This window comes from Rhinoraja longicauda, chromosome 18 (assembly GCF_053455715.1).
Source record: "Rhinoraja longicauda isolate Sanriku21f chromosome 18, sRhiLon1.1, whole genome shotgun sequence".
Classification (NCBI taxonomy): Eukaryota; Metazoa; Chordata; class Chondrichthyes; order Rajiformes; family Arhynchobatidae; genus Rhinoraja; species Rhinoraja longicauda.
In genome coordinates, this window is record NC_135970.1 from 41,306,223 (window position 1) to 41,321,920 (window position 15,698).

The 15,698-nt window shown below is 39.5% G+C and overlaps 1 protein-coding gene across 4 annotated transcripts in view; it reads right to left on the reverse strand.

Annotated features, from left to right (window-relative positions):
- The window catches only part of elp4 (elongator acetyltransferase complex subunit 4), a 177,522-nt gene that overhangs the window by 139,091 nt on the left and 22,733 nt on the right, over window positions 1-15,698 (reverse strand). For 3 of the 4 annotated variants that reach the window (XM_078414876.1, XM_078414877.1, XM_078414875.1), the window contains exon 3: window positions 12,557-12,678. In XM_078414876.1, coding sequence (XP_078271002.1) covers window positions 12,557-12,678 — 122 coding nt within the window. Of the gene's footprint in view, window positions 1-12,556; window positions 12,679-14,719; window positions 14,952-15,698 lie in introns of all 4 variants that reach the window. The other variant, XM_078414878.1, reaches the window with a different exon arrangement.

Here is a 15,698-nt window from a genome sequence, read left to right on the forward strand (position 1 = left end):
AATGTGATAATAATCTCCAAAGTACATCAACTTCAATGTGTGTATATATTCATCTACTCTAACATAATAGCTATTTGACTATATTCTCTTAAAATGAATGGCACAGCTATGTTAGATGCAACATTACTCCAAATGTGCTCACACAAAATGTAAAAAAAAAGTAGTTTTTTCATAACAAATGTAGTTCTTTGGGTTAGTTTTCTTTTTTTTTAAATAACAAAGCTCACTGCAAAGTACTTCTACAAAGTACAAAACAGAAAATGCTGGACAGACTCAGCATGTCAGAGAAAACAAATCAGTGTTTCAGGTTGCTAAACTTTTTATTTCCATTAACTCTACTTCCCTGTCCACATATACTGTGTGAGTTGCTGAACATTTCCAGAAATTTTTGTTTTATTTCAGATTTTTAGCATTTGCAGTTTCCATTTCTTTTTGTGGCTGAGATTTGAATATAACAAAATAAGAAAATTAGAATTGGATCAGTAAGAGGCCATCTCTGCCATTGGATCAGTAAGAGGCCATCTCTTTCCGTGTTTTTCTCCTACACTATCCCCATATTCTTTAATATCCAAAAATGTGTTATGAATTAACTCAATGATAAGGCTGCTACTGCTGTCTGGCAAGGAGAATTCAAAAATTTGCTTCTATTTGAATGGACATTTCTTCTCATTTCAGTGGACATCTCATTAGACACAAAGGGGTGGGGGAACTCTGAATATAGACACAAAGTGCTGGAGCAACTCTGAATATAGACACAAAGTGGTGGGGCAACTCTGAATATAGACACAAAGTGCTGGAGCAACTCTGAGTATAGACACAAAGTGCTAGAGCAACTCTGAATATAGACACAAAGTGGTGGAGCAACTCAAGAATTATGTATGTTTCAGTGGACATGTTATTTTTCTTAAACATGAAGGAATACACACCTCAGTCTGCAGACAATCCTCCATGCCAAATATATCCTATTTTAGCAAAGGAAATCAAACTGTACATTACATCTAGATGTTGTATGTTGTTACTATAAATGCCACTATGTTTCAAATTGCATTATTTAATAAAGTATCAGGAATAGAACAATTTTATAATCAATAACTTACAAAATGACCTCCATCCCAACTGGGGCTTGGCACTATAAAAAGGTTACGCTAAATTGGATTTAGGAAAATATTCAGGTCTTAGCTGAAATTTATTCCTGACAAAGTACGCTGCTCAGTCTGGAATATAACGCATCTTATTTACTGACATTGATAAAATCTAACTGTTGATCTTAGCCTGACTGATATATGGCTGTTGACTTAATTTTGCACTTACTTTCCTGTACAAATCTTTCACAACTAAATCTATTTATTAAATGGCCCATCTGAATTCCTTCATTAGCCTTCTTTGTTTTTACAGGAAAGAAATGCACCACTGATACGATATGACCCTTCTTACAAGTAAAATTCTCCAAAGCCTAATAAAACTCAAAATACCCCACAATTAACGAGGCTTAACCTCACACCCTTCTAAGCTAGCTTAATTGCTTGCGAATTAAGTGAAATAAAGACATTGCATACCACTCTACTCCATTTACAATAAAGGAGAAAAGATTATATTATGTCGCAGTTAAACTTCGATCACTGGCTTGTGAGTGGGGGTAATTCATAATTCTTAAACAGCACTACTGAGAAAAGAACTTTGATCCTCACAGTCACACACAGCTTTTCAGCAATGTAATGAGTGAAAGACCTTTGAAATATCAGTTGATCTGCATGATAATCCCAGCATGGGATTAGCAGCTAATTTATTGAAAATCAAACAAGGAGTTGGATTTCTATAAAGGTAAACTCAACAAGTATATGCTTGTATTTCCTGAAAAGTAATTCACCGAAACATTGTGTTAGTGTGTAACTAACTCTATGAATTTTCCCCCGAGAACAAAATAAAAATCCAATTCTGCTATCAGCTTTTTTCATTATGAACACCAATAATTTCATTCTAGAATTATTACACTATTAGTTCAGAAATCAGAGTTCAAATTCCACTGTGACTGTTGGGGAATTTAAATATACTTTATGAGAACTGTTTCTGGTTGTCAGGACTAAACTTTCTGAACTAATAATGTAATATTTCTAGAATTAAATAATTGTAAAGTTGTTACAGTGAAGTAATACTCTTTTTCAAAAGGTTGAGCACTTGTGGCACCGCACAGAGAGGTTATTGACTATAAGATTGTTCTATCCCTGATACTTTGTTAAATTCAAGATTAAAAGCAGATCGACCACTCAATATGAATATCAGATTTGGACACAAGAGACACAATAAGCCCAGTCGGCACACAAGATACTTCAGATGCAGGAATCGGGAGCAAAAAACATACTGCTGGCGGAACTCGTTTTTTATCAAACAAAATCAATCTTGTTTTGATATTTGGTCAATTGTGCCTACATTTGGTGAGATAGCCCACAAACCAGATACAAGAACATAACAATTAAAAGCCAGCACAAGCCGTTTGGTCCCCCTGGCCTGCTTCACCATTCAACATGATCGCGTCTTCAGGGGAGCCTGCCGAGCTGGTCCCACGCAGCTGAACGGAAGACCTGGTGGATCGCAGCTTCAGGGGGAACCCGCTGAGCCACTCCCTGTTCGTTGGACTCGGCGGACCACCGACCTGGAAGGGAGAGCTCGACGAGCCGACCTCTGCTCGTCTGCTGAAGACCAGAGACCGGGAGGAGGAATCCAATGATGACGACGAAAGCGACGGTCGAGGAGCGGGGTGGAGGAGAGGGAACTGGGGTTAGGACTACCGTGCCCTTGAGGTTGGCTGTGGGAGGCATCCGCGGGGAACAAATATGGATGAGCGAGGAGAGGGATGTGGTGTCCAAGGAAGTAGATGGCTGGAGACCTGCGACAGCCTGGGAGTTGCCTGGAACAGGCACCACTCATAAGAACTGGAACGGGGACTTTGAAAATGGAGCCAAAACATTAGTGTTAGTACTGCGTTAGCACAGTGTGAGACAATAAAAGCACCGATGAACCACCATTGAACCATTGTGTAGTTTGTACGTTCTCCTTGTGACTACATATTTTTCCTCCAGGTGCTCTTGTTTCCTCCCACAATCCAGACATGAGACAGGTTACTTGGCCTCTGTAAATTGCCCCTAGTGTGAAGGACATAGAACTAGTGTGAATAATTGGTGTGGACTCGGTGGGCCGAAGGGCCTGTTGTCACGCTGTATCTCTGAAACGAAAACATCAATGCTGTTAAGGGTTGGTATTAATTATGTATTTTCCCCTCATATTTGACCTCCCAAGGAGCAACACCTCACTATTGCTTGGATTAAACTCCATCTGCCATTTGTCCACCCATTTCTGTAGCTGATCTAATTCCTTTTTTACAGTATGCGACTCCAGCAATCTTGGGGTCACCTGCAAATTTATTAACCGACTCGTCTACATTTACATCCAAGTCATTTATACATATATCGTAAACAGCAGAGGTCCCAACACAGATCCCTGCGGAACTCCACTGGTCACAGATCTCCAGCCTGAATATTGTCTCTCAAACACAACCCTGTCTTCTATCAGTAATCCAGTTATGAATCTATACAATCAAGTCAGTGTTAATCCCGTGCATCTGAATGTTCTGAATCAGCCTACCATGGGGGACTTTATCAAATACAATCCATTTAGACAACATCCACTGTCCTACCTTTATCACGTTCTCAAAAAACTCGATCAAATTAGTATGACAAACTGCCACATACAAAGCAACATTGACTGTTCCTAATTGACCCATTCTTTTTCAAATGTGAGTAAATCCAATCCCAATAAATACTCTTCAATAGTTTCCCTCCCCCTGACATGATGCTCCCTGGCATTTAATTCCCTGGATTGTTTCTCCTTCCCATCTTAATCAAAGGAACAACATTAACTACTCTCCAGTTCTTTGGGACCTCGCCTGGAGAGAAGACAAAAAGATCTTTGTCAACACGCCACAATTTCCTCTCTTACCTCTCTCAATAACCTGGGATGGATTCCATGTCATGGAGATTGATCTACCTTTATGCTCTTCAAGAGCCCCAGCACCTCCTCCTCCTTAATCTCAAACTGCCCTTGCATTTTCAATATAGATCTCATTGACCTCCATATCTTTCTCCTTGGTGAAAACAGATGCAAAGTACTTGTTTATTATCCTGCCTACATTCCCTGATTCCAGCACAAATTCCCTCCTTTATCATCTGTGGTCCAACCTTCTCCCTGGTCACCCTTTTGTTTCTAGTACAGGTATAAAAAGCCTTGTGATTTTCTTGAACCCGACTCGCCAGAGCAATTTTGTGGCCTCTTTTGGCCCTTCTAATCATTTGCTTGTTATTTCCTCCTTGCTTTATATTCCTTAAATTCCCTATCTGATATCATCTTCTTAAACCTTGCATGTGCTTCCTTTCTGACCAAATTTATAATGTCTGTTCATCCAAGGTTCCTTTACTGTGTCCTACTTTATCCCTCCTCCTTACTGGAACATGCCGGTCCTGAACTTTGATCAACTGGTCTTTAAACGACTCACACATGTCAAATGTATACTAACCCAATAACAACTGCTCCCAAAGCATCCTCTCAAGTTCCTGCTTAATCACATAATTTGCCTTACTCCATTTTAGTACCTTCCCACAAGATCCCTATCAAAAACAATCTTAAAACATATGGAGTAGTGATCACAAAATGCTTTTCCACTGAAACAGCAGTCACGTGGGCAGACTCATTTCCCAACAAAAGGTCCTGAATGTCGCCTTCTTGGGTTGGACTGTCCACACACTGCTTAAAGAAACCCTCCGGAATACATCTAACAAATTCCTCCCCATCTAATGTTTGGCACTGAGCAAGTTCCAGTTAATATTGGGCAAGTTAAAGTCAACCCTGTTGCTTTGGCATCATTTGGTAATCAGTCTACATATCTATTCCTCTCTTTCCCCTGCTTCCTATTGGGCAGCCGATCGTACTTTCCCACTAGAGTGCTTGCACCTTTTTTAAATATTTAAGCTCAATATCACCTCAGCTCAGCGGATGAACCCTCCAATATGTCTTCTTCGAGTGCCTTCATGACAGTCTCCCTGCTTGGTTAGTGGAGCAATAGCTCCACCTTTTTTCCCTTCCTTCTCTCACATCTGAAACATTGAAACCCTGGCTAGCCGTGTCCCTCTTGCAATCACATTTCTGCAATGGCAACAACATCATTGTCCTAAGTACTGATCCAGACTCTAAGTTCATCTGCTTTCCCCACAATACTCCTTGCACTCTCTTACATAACACTTGAAGTGCAATCTCATATCCAGAATTGCAGTCAACCAGTAGTCTGGCATTCCCAATAGCTTGCTGAACCTATTTCAGTGACTTGCGTCCGAGCACACCCGAATTGCTCAGAATGTTTTCCAGTCTCTCAGCATTTCAATAGTATACCAACTTACTATTTTTACCATCAAAATGGGTCACCTCACATTTGTGCACATTACACCACATCTACTGTATCCTCACCCATTCACTTTGTCTGTTTAAATAATCTCTCTGCATTCCCCTCACAACCCACACTGGCAAATAACTCTACATCATCAGCAATCTTGGCTGTCCTAATTAAAATCTTTAAAGATTGATTCTGAACAGTTGGGTCTCCAGCACTGATCTCTGTGGCACCCCACTGATCACAGCCGCACGAACCAAAAAAGCCTCCTTTGTTTGTATTCTCTATTTTCTGTCTCTTAACTAATGCCAGCATATCACCCTTCCTCTCATCCCCAAACTCCCATGCTCTAATTTTGTTTCATAATCTTTTGTGCTCAGCAAATCAAAGGCGTTCTTGGATGTCCAAATATACTGCATTCATTGCCCTCCTCATATTTATTTTGCTGGTCACAACCTCAAAAACTAACAGGTTTGTCAAACATGATTTCCCTTTCATAAATTGATGGGGTCTGCTCAAACCCATTATAAGCAGACGGGTTGGTAAATTTGCTGCTGACACCAACATTGGAGGAGTTGCAGACAGTGAGGATTGTTGTCAGGAGATAAAGTGGGATATAGACCAGCTGCAGAAATGGCAGATGGAGATTAACCCACGCACATGTGAGGTGTTGCACTTTGGGAGGTTGAATGTAAGGAGAGAGTATACAGTTAATGGCAAACCCTTAACAGCATTGATGTGCAGGGGGATCTTGGAGTCCAAGTTCATAGCTTACTGAAGGAGGCAGCACAAGTAGATAGGGTGGTTCAGGCAGCGTATGGTATGCTTGCCTTCATTGCTATGGACATGTAATATAAAAGTCAGGATGACCTAATGCATCTCTACAGGACTTTGGTTAGGCCACATTTGGAGTATTGCACGCAGTTCTGGTCATCCCATGACAGGAAATATGTGGAAGCTTTGGAGAAGGAGCAGAGGAGGTTGATCAGAATGCTGATTAGTGGGTTCCAGTTACAGGGAGAGGTTGAATAGACATGAATTTTTTTTCTGGAACATCAGTGATTAAGGGAAGTCTTGATAGAGGTATATAAAATTACAAGAGGTATCTATAGAGTCAGAACCTTATTCCCCAGGGTGGAAATGTCCAACACTAGAGGGCATAGCTATAAAATGAGATGGGGAAAGTTTAATGGAGATGTGTCGGGGCAGCTTTGTTTTTACACAGTGAGTGGTAGAGGCCTGGAATGCACTGCCATGGGTGGTTGAAGCAGATACTATAGTGGTGTTTAAGAGGTTTATGATAGGCACATGGAAGTGCAGGGAAATGAATCATGTTCAGGCAAATAGATCAGTTTAACTTGACATTATGTTTGTGGGCTGTTGCAGGCCGAGGAGCCCATTCCTGTGCTGTACTGTTTTAGTGTTAGTTTTAGAGCTAGTGTGGAAATAAGCCCTTCAGCCCGCAGAGTACATGCAGACCAACGATCACCTACACGTCAGTTCTGATATCCCAGCTTTACATCCTACATACTAAGGGCAATTTACAGAAGTCAAATAACTTACAAACCTGCAAGTCTTTGGGATGTGGGAGGAAATTGGAGCACCCGGAGAAAACCCACGAGGTCACAGGGAGAACGTACAAACACTGTACAGACAGCATCCATAGGCAGGATTGAACCCGGGTCTCTGGCACTGTGAGGCAGCAGCTCCATGCCATTGTCCCACCCCTGTTCTTTAATCTATAATTATTATTTTCTAAGCGTCCTCCACCACTTAATGATTCTAGTATTTTTCCTGGTACTGACAACAGGCTAACTGATGTGCAGTTCCCAGTTTTTATCCATTCTCCTTTTATTTGTGATCTTCCAATATGCAAGAATAATAATGTGGCCATTCTCCATCATGCCATGTTGTACTGTTAATAGGTTAAATGGAAGATAGACATAAAAAGCACGAGTAACTCAGCAGGTCAGGCAGCATCCCTGGAGAAAAGGAATTGGTGATGTTTTGGTTAGAGACTCCTCTTCAATCTGAAGGGAGGTCTCAACCCAAAACATCACCTATGCCTCTTCTCGAGATGCTGCCTCACCTGCTGAGTTACTCCAGCTTGTTGTCCCTATCTTCGATGTAAACCAGCATCTGCAGTTCCTTCCTATTCAGTAAATTGAATGGGATGGCTTCAGAATGGATTTGTGTACTCAACTGATGCTGTGGAACAGAACCGACAGCAGAATGGGATTCCCAATTATTAATCTTGTGGACTGGTAAATCCTTCACCATAAGCAGATGGATTGCATTAATTATTTTTAAAAGATCTTAATTAAGAATGGAAAGGTAGCACAGGGATTGTTGCCAAATTAAAAAACTTGTGAGAAAAAGTCACAGTGCGAGAGGCAGGTGATAGCTAACACAGTATCTATATTTAAGAAGGGGCATTTATTCACAAAATGCTAGAGTAACTCAGCAGGTCAGGCAGCATCTCGGGAGAGAAGGAATGGGTGACGTTTCGGGTCGACACCCTTCTTCAGACTGATGTCAGAGGGGGCGGGACAAAGGAAGGATATAGGTGGAAACAGGAAGATAGAGGGAGATCTGGGAACGAGGAGGGGAAGAGAGGGACAGAGGAACTATCTAAAGTTGGAGAAGTCGATATTCATACCACTGGGCTGCAAGCTGCCCAGGCGAAATATGAGGTGCTGTTCCTCCAATTTCTGGTGGGCCTCACTATGGCACTGGAGGAGGCCCATGACAGAAAGGTCAGACTGGGAATGGGAGGGGGAGTTGAAGTGCTCGGCCACCGGGAGAAGGGGCATAATACACTCCCAGAGAAACAGATGGACTGGTCAACTTAGAGCAGTGAGAAAAAAAAAAAAGAATTCCTGCCAAAAATAATCGAGTATTATATATGGTAGCATGGATTTTAAAAGTAAATTCTGGTTTGACGAGCCTTAATAGTTGCTTTGAAAAAGTCTCAAGAAAGAATTGACGTGAGATTTTGCTAAGTACCTGATAAATAAGACATGAATAAGGATGGAGAATGTAGAGCCAGCAAGCAAGGGAGTGATTGGATTGGACCAAAAAAACTGCAGTTTCTGGTAAAATAAACCAAAAACAGAAAATGCTGGATGCACGCAGTACGTCAGTAGCATCTTTGAAGAATTTTCTGAAGAAAATGAAGAGTCAGGACATGAAATATAGTTTAGTTTATTATTTCATGTGTACTGAGATACAGTGAAAAGCTTGTTCAGCATGCCATCAAATCACACTGTACACGAGTACAATAGATCGTCTTCTGGAACAACATGCAGGAGTAGCCATGTTCCGGCGCCATCTTGCAAGTCTCTGAAATATTCAATCGTGGCCTTCAGAGATATGCAATTCTTATTTTCTTAGTTTAAATCCTGGCGTCATGGGGAACAGCCTGGCCCAGCACCATGCCATCAGCTATTTCCATCGCCGTTCCGTGCAGCTGTCGCAAGAAGCCCTCAATTCGCCCGCTCATCTGGCTGTTGCAGGGCCTTCGGCGGCCTCCACCAACATCATGAACCAGGACCACCGTAACTGCGGTTTCTTTTGCTTTTAGCAGCCGTCACTCCGCTTCTGTGCACAAAGACCGTCCGTCGTGCCCCAGTTCCAGAGCTAATCACAGAATTGTAGGGTGCTCTCCGAGTTGATGGGAGGAGACTTCGCTGACTGTCCACAGCTGGCGATTTCCCCCGTCACCATCCACAGCCGCCACTTTGAAGATACCATCTTGGAGACATTGGAAATGTCATTACTGAGAAGAGAAACGGAGTCAACATTTCAGGTTATGGACCTGACATCAGAACTGAAAAATAGACATGTTTGTAAAGCTGCGGGGAGATTGGGAAAGAGCACGTCTCTGAAAGGATATAACTGGGGTGACCATAAGGATTAGTTGTAAAATAGGTCATCTGGCCAATGAATGAATGGGAGCAGTTAGAGAGTGGGAACGTAGACAAAAGAACATTGCATTTGCAACTCTCTCCCTCTTCTGCCAAGGTGGGAAGACAGGGCCAGAAGATTCTGCTGGTCATATCCTCCATTCCCAGGGAATAAAAGGAAGGAGACAACAACAAGCTGAGCAATATTACAGATGGATGACTGACACAGTCTGAGATACCCAAGTACTTGAAATGATAGAATTGAATATTAGGTCCAGAAGGCAGCAACGTGCCCAGGCAGAAGATGAGATGTTGTTCTTCAAGCTTGCATGAGCATTTGCTATGTCAAAACAGGAGGCCACAAATCAGTAGATCAGTGTGGGAGTGGGATGGGAAATTGAAGTGGCAGGTGACGGGAAGCTCAGGTTGCCCATGGACTGAATGCAAAGGGATTACCCAATCTGTGGTTGAATTCTCCGACGTAGAGACCAGCTGATCCCCCGGACCTGTCCTCACCTCCGCATCTCTCAACTCTCTTGTACTTTTTTCTACGTTCCCACTCTTTAACTTCTCATTACTTGATCAGATAATTTGTTTACAACTTATCCCTGTGGTCACACTGTTTTTATCTATCAGACACATACCCGTCCCCCACCTTCCCTGCAGCTTTGTTAGCTTCCTTTGTCTCCTGTTCAGTTCTGACAAAGGGTCGCTGACTTGAAACATTGCATCTTTTTCTCTTCCTTTTCCGATGGAGCCTTGACTTGCTGAGTATTTCCAGCATTTTCTGCTTTAAACTAACATTTAGGTTTACCTGTTAACAAGTAACATCTGTATCATGAATGTGCCAGATATTGGCCATTTCCAACAAGTTAAAACACTTTCTCTTTACATTCAGTGTCTGAAGAATGGTCCCAACTGAAAATATCATCTGTCTATTTCCCTCCACAGACACTGCCTGACCATCCGAGTTATTTTAGGGGTTTATTTTTGTTCCATATTCTAGCATCTGCAATCTCTCATGTTTCCTTTTACATTAAATTCTGTTACCTTGGTTTAAAGTCACCCTCCACTAAAACTCAACGTACTGGCAGGCCATCAACAATCAGAAGCTTCACTATATCATGCTGCCATAAACTGCTTTGCAAATGGGGCGGCATGGTGGCGCAGCGGTAGAGTCGCTGAATTATAGTGCCAGACACCCATGTTCGATCCAGACTATGCTGTCTGCGTGGAGTTTGTACGTTCTCCCTGTGATCTGCAAGGGTTTTCTTCAGGATTTCCGGTTTCTTGCCACATTACAAAGATATACAGCTTTGTAGGTTAATTGGCTTTGTATAATTGTAAATTGTTACTAGTGTGTGTAGGATAGTGTTAATATGCGGGGATCCACTGATCGGCATGGACTCGGTGGGCCGAAGGGCCTTTTCCGCTCTGTAACTCTAAAGTAGACTAAACTAAATTAAATCCTTGCCTCAATTATTTAACAGGAACTTTTGAATCTCTAAATTGCAGAATTTGAAATTTTAGGTTTGTGGGAACACAGCCACCTTTAAGTTCCTTTCAAAATGCTCATCGTCCTGACTTGAAAATATATCACTATTTCAACATTATTGCAGGGTCATAATCCTTGATCATCCGATTTAACTCGTGAGAATAACTTAATCACACATACTGCAATACTTTAAGAGGATCAGCAAGATCTTCTCCACGGCAACTGAGGATAGAGAATATCTTGCATACAATGTCATTAGATGATTAATTTGCAAACATTCCTATCTTATTACTGTGACCGTGCTTCATTAAACTTAAAGCATTTTCGGGTGTTCTTGAGTCATGAAAGACGCTATTTAGAGGCAACATGATCTTTGCAATTGCATATTCAAAGTCACAGTGCACAACACCCAGGATCATCTATAATAACTTACTGGCTGATTGAATCTAAAAATACACACCGTATAGGTTTTGAGGAACAGGATGAATGATATTACTGACACTTTGACAATGGACCTGACATTATACTGTATTATGACAGAATTGTATCATTGAAGAATTAAGAAGCACTATTTGTCTAATTTGATAATGCAATTCAATGCTATACAATTATAATCAACGTTATAATTTAAATGAACTGCACGATTGAGGAACTTTCATAATCTCACAAAATGAGAGTTGTTTGTGTGGATTAGCTGGTAGCACTCTTGTCTAAAGGTCGGAAGGATGTGGGTTTAAATCATTATCTAGAGATTTGAACACAGAAAAATACTCTCTTTTAGTGCAGTTCTTAGAGAAGGCAGCAGCTTGATTGAGGGCAACATATTTCAAATGAGACTGGAAAATGAAGTTCCCTCTGCCCTTTGGATGAACATTAAGGATAACACAGCATTATCTGAAAGAGCAGGGGAATTATTCCCCAAAATGCTGATGAATAGTTTTACCCCTTAGCTAATGTCATGAAACAACATGATTATCATACTCTTTTTCACGTACATTTCACAAGAGACTATTGGCAACATATTAGAAGTACTTTATTGGCTTTAAAGAGCTCTGGGAAAACATGACACTGTGAAGGATGGTTTTGTTAAATTCCGCAGGGCACTGCATTTAATATATTTGGCCCGGGAGAGTGCAGGTTTGATTTATTTTTATTAATCCAAGACATTCTAAAGAACTTTTACAAATATCTATATGATCCAACCCAATGAGTAAACCTTACTGAAAGCTACAAAGGAATAACTAATTGGGTACCCGGGATTACTTAAAAATATTGTTGCCAGCTTTAAGAATTATTCACAAACATCTCAACAGAGCAGATCTACATCTCCTCCCCAACAATGGGATAAAGTATTTCATTTCATCCCTTGTTTCCCTTTGCTTTACCTATAAAAGTATTATTTCAAGAGTGCAACTCAATAAGCTGGTATCGAGCTCCAACCTACTCATTCTTTGGTGATATTTAAGTTCCTATTTAATTTACAACTCACTCTTTTTATTTTTGTCTAGTGTGTTAACAGTGAAGAATTAAAATGTTGACCATCAGCATCTTCTCACATACTTCCTGTTTATTTCAATGACGTTCAAAAAACTCTATTCAAATCAGACGAGGTGATGCAAGGATACCAAGTTAAACTGATCATCATTATTTAGAAGCAAGATATACTAACATAATATCCAAAGCCAAATGCTATTTTATAACAATTTTTACCCAAAGCAGTACCTGTAATATTTCTTCCGGATGATCTTTGGCAGATGCTATCAGAAGAGAATGTCCACAAACAATACCTTCTGCTACAAAATACTTCAGTAACATCCGTGAGTAGCTTTCAAATCTGTCTTCCTCTGTAAAAGTAAGCACACAAAACAATTAGGTTAGGTATTAATAAATAAAATTTCAAGCACTAAAATTATAGATATTTGTGTCTGGAAAAGCTGAATAATTCCTTGCTAAACAATTGCCACACTGGGCCTTATAGTTTCTCTATAGTCTAGATGTTTAAGTTCAATTTATCTGGATCCAATAGTCAATAATGTCTGACTTTTAAAATATTTTCCCATAATTAGACTAATTCAAAAAGTCTGACACTAACAGAAAGCAGTCTTGCAACAATAATTATTTCATCAATATTTTGCAAAATTTGACATTTAATACTTGTCAGAATGGCTAATAAACATTTTCTTTGTAAAGTTGATTGTCAATAAAATTCTTGTCTGAAATTTTAATTTGTATTCTTAATTTTACTTGTAATTTCATTCTTTGGTTTTATCTCCAATTCAAATCTTGGTAATTCTACCAATTCTAACATATTTAAACCGCGATGCCTCTTTTTCTCCAGCATTTATATACCGTTGAACATTCAATTGAAAATTAACTTTAAAGTGATATTGGCAGTGTTCACAATTAAATTTTGCAAGTATTTCTCATCTCTATTATATTATTTATTTAGGCTAGTAAATTGTGAAAAGCCACTTGCTTCGAGTTATCAGGTCATTCCATTTGTGAAATATAAATTGTATCCAACTGTTCATTAGATATGCTCCATTTAATTTTCATTAGAGCAACAAATATCCTTTGTTAATTTAAAACCAGATTTTTTTTTGCACCACGACATGAAAAAATAGCTGGAAATTCATACATGTTTAATGTCTGAATGCAGATTTAGTGAAATCAAAAGCCTCACACTTTTTGTTTATTTTGGGACACTCAGAATATGCTTAAAAATTATGCATTCCCCTTGTGTGACAGAACACTGCTTCTGCATTAGAAAGGTTAACAATCAACTCAAAGTCAATCTTTTAAAATAAACTCCACAAAAATGTACTGACAATATTTTTGATGACTGTCAGCAGCTTCTGTAAAGAAAATGACAGCTCTACAATTTGTCATTTTTTGAATTGTCTATAGTAATAGAATTTAAAAAAGGTTTAATGACCTAGAAATCAGAGGACCAAGTAAGCCCCCAAATGGTATTCTTTTAGGCCATTTGATGATATCAAAGTTAACAATAATAGATCACAACTGAAAGCTGCTACAAGGGTCTGACACATTTTTGGGTTAGAGGGCACTGCTGTAATCCTTTCCTTTTACAGACTGGCAGTAAAGATATTCCTTTCAATGAAACAACAATTGCTTTAAAAAGGTCGACAAGTTTACCAGTCATAAAAAAATATAAGACTTGCAACTTGCAATGTGGTTCTCAACATTGATCTCAGAGTTCATCAAAATATTTAGGTATATTTTAATATAGCCTTATTTTGACATATTTAATTAGAACTGGGTTTCGCCTTAAGCCATTTGGCCAAAAATTACTCTGGAGGATTCAAAGAAAATCCGAGTGATTTTTGATAATCCACACATCATATCGACAATTTAGATAAAATGCAATTTCTTAGTGTATTGCAAAGAGCATTTTGGTTTTGGATCACTGTCATAGTCAATGTGATATTCACATTACTTTATTCAGTGGGAAAGAAATGCATAATGGTACACTGTGGGAGCAGCAGCATTCAATGTTATATCAGGAAACAAGAAGTGAAACTGATGCTGCTTTTACATTGCACAAAATCGGTTTACAAAACAGCATATTCTCTCTCTATCAACAAGGAAATTCGGCAAGTTTACTTTGAGGTTGCTGTTAACTGTTGTAAACCTGCATTTAGCCCATTACAGATGAAGATGCATGGCAAAACAGACCCTCGGAGATTAAGAGAATATTGGAATGACCAAGTATTCCCGACATAATCATGGTCGACCCAACCTGTGCTTTCTTTTCGTGATGGTCAGGGAGCCAAATTTAGTAAACGGGGAAACACTAGGTGCACCAACAAAGTAATAGAATTGCTTTTTCAAGCTGTACACTAACAAATTTAGTAATGTTATTACCATAGCTTATTTAACAGTACTCAATCAAAAGATTGTGGCTTTCAGTTCACCATAAGGCATCTGATGTTATAGTTGAGAATTAAAGCAGATCTTCAATTTAAAGAAACAATTGTTTCCATTGACCATTTGCCAGTTGTTTATTTCAGAGATGCTACTGGGCAGTAAAGATCACATGAGATGATTCATACAGCAAGAAGTTCCCCTTGAATCCTGGTCTGTATTGCTCCCTCAGCTATAATCAAAGCAGACAAACAATTATTGGATCCTGAGATTAGAATGGCAACGCCATTTATTTATATATGTTCCATTGGTACACCAGAATTCAAATTATTGTGCAAAACAATGAGGATGTAAATGAAACCAAGTTAAGATCCTTAGAGGACTAGGAGTATTATGGGGATGAAGAAAAACTTCTCAGAAATTCTGGACCTTCTGTGCTGGGACATCATATATATATATATATATACACACACACACACACACATATATATATATATATATATATATATATATATATATATGAAATGATGGATGAAATTGTGAAGAAGTTGCTCAGTAAGTTTGCAGCTGGCACCAACAAATGGTGAAGTTGCAGACAGTGAGTAAGGCTGTCAAGGATGCAGCAGGATATAGATCAGTTACAGACATGGAGAAATGGCAGATGGAGTTTGATCCAGGCAAGTATGAGGTGTTGCAATTTGAGAGATCAAATGTAAGGGGAAGATTATAAATGGCATTGATGAACAAAGGGATCTTGGGATCCAAGTTCACAGTTCCTTTAAAGTAGCACACAAATAGATTCACTGGTAAAGATGGTGTATGGTCTGCTTACCTTCATAGGTCTGGAGACTGGGTGTTAGGGTTAGGAAATCATGTTACAGCATTATAAAACTTTCACGAGGCTGCATTTGGAGTTTTCTTTGTAGCTCTCTTTGGCCCATTACAGGAAGGATGTAGGGTCTTTGTCGAGGCCAAAAAA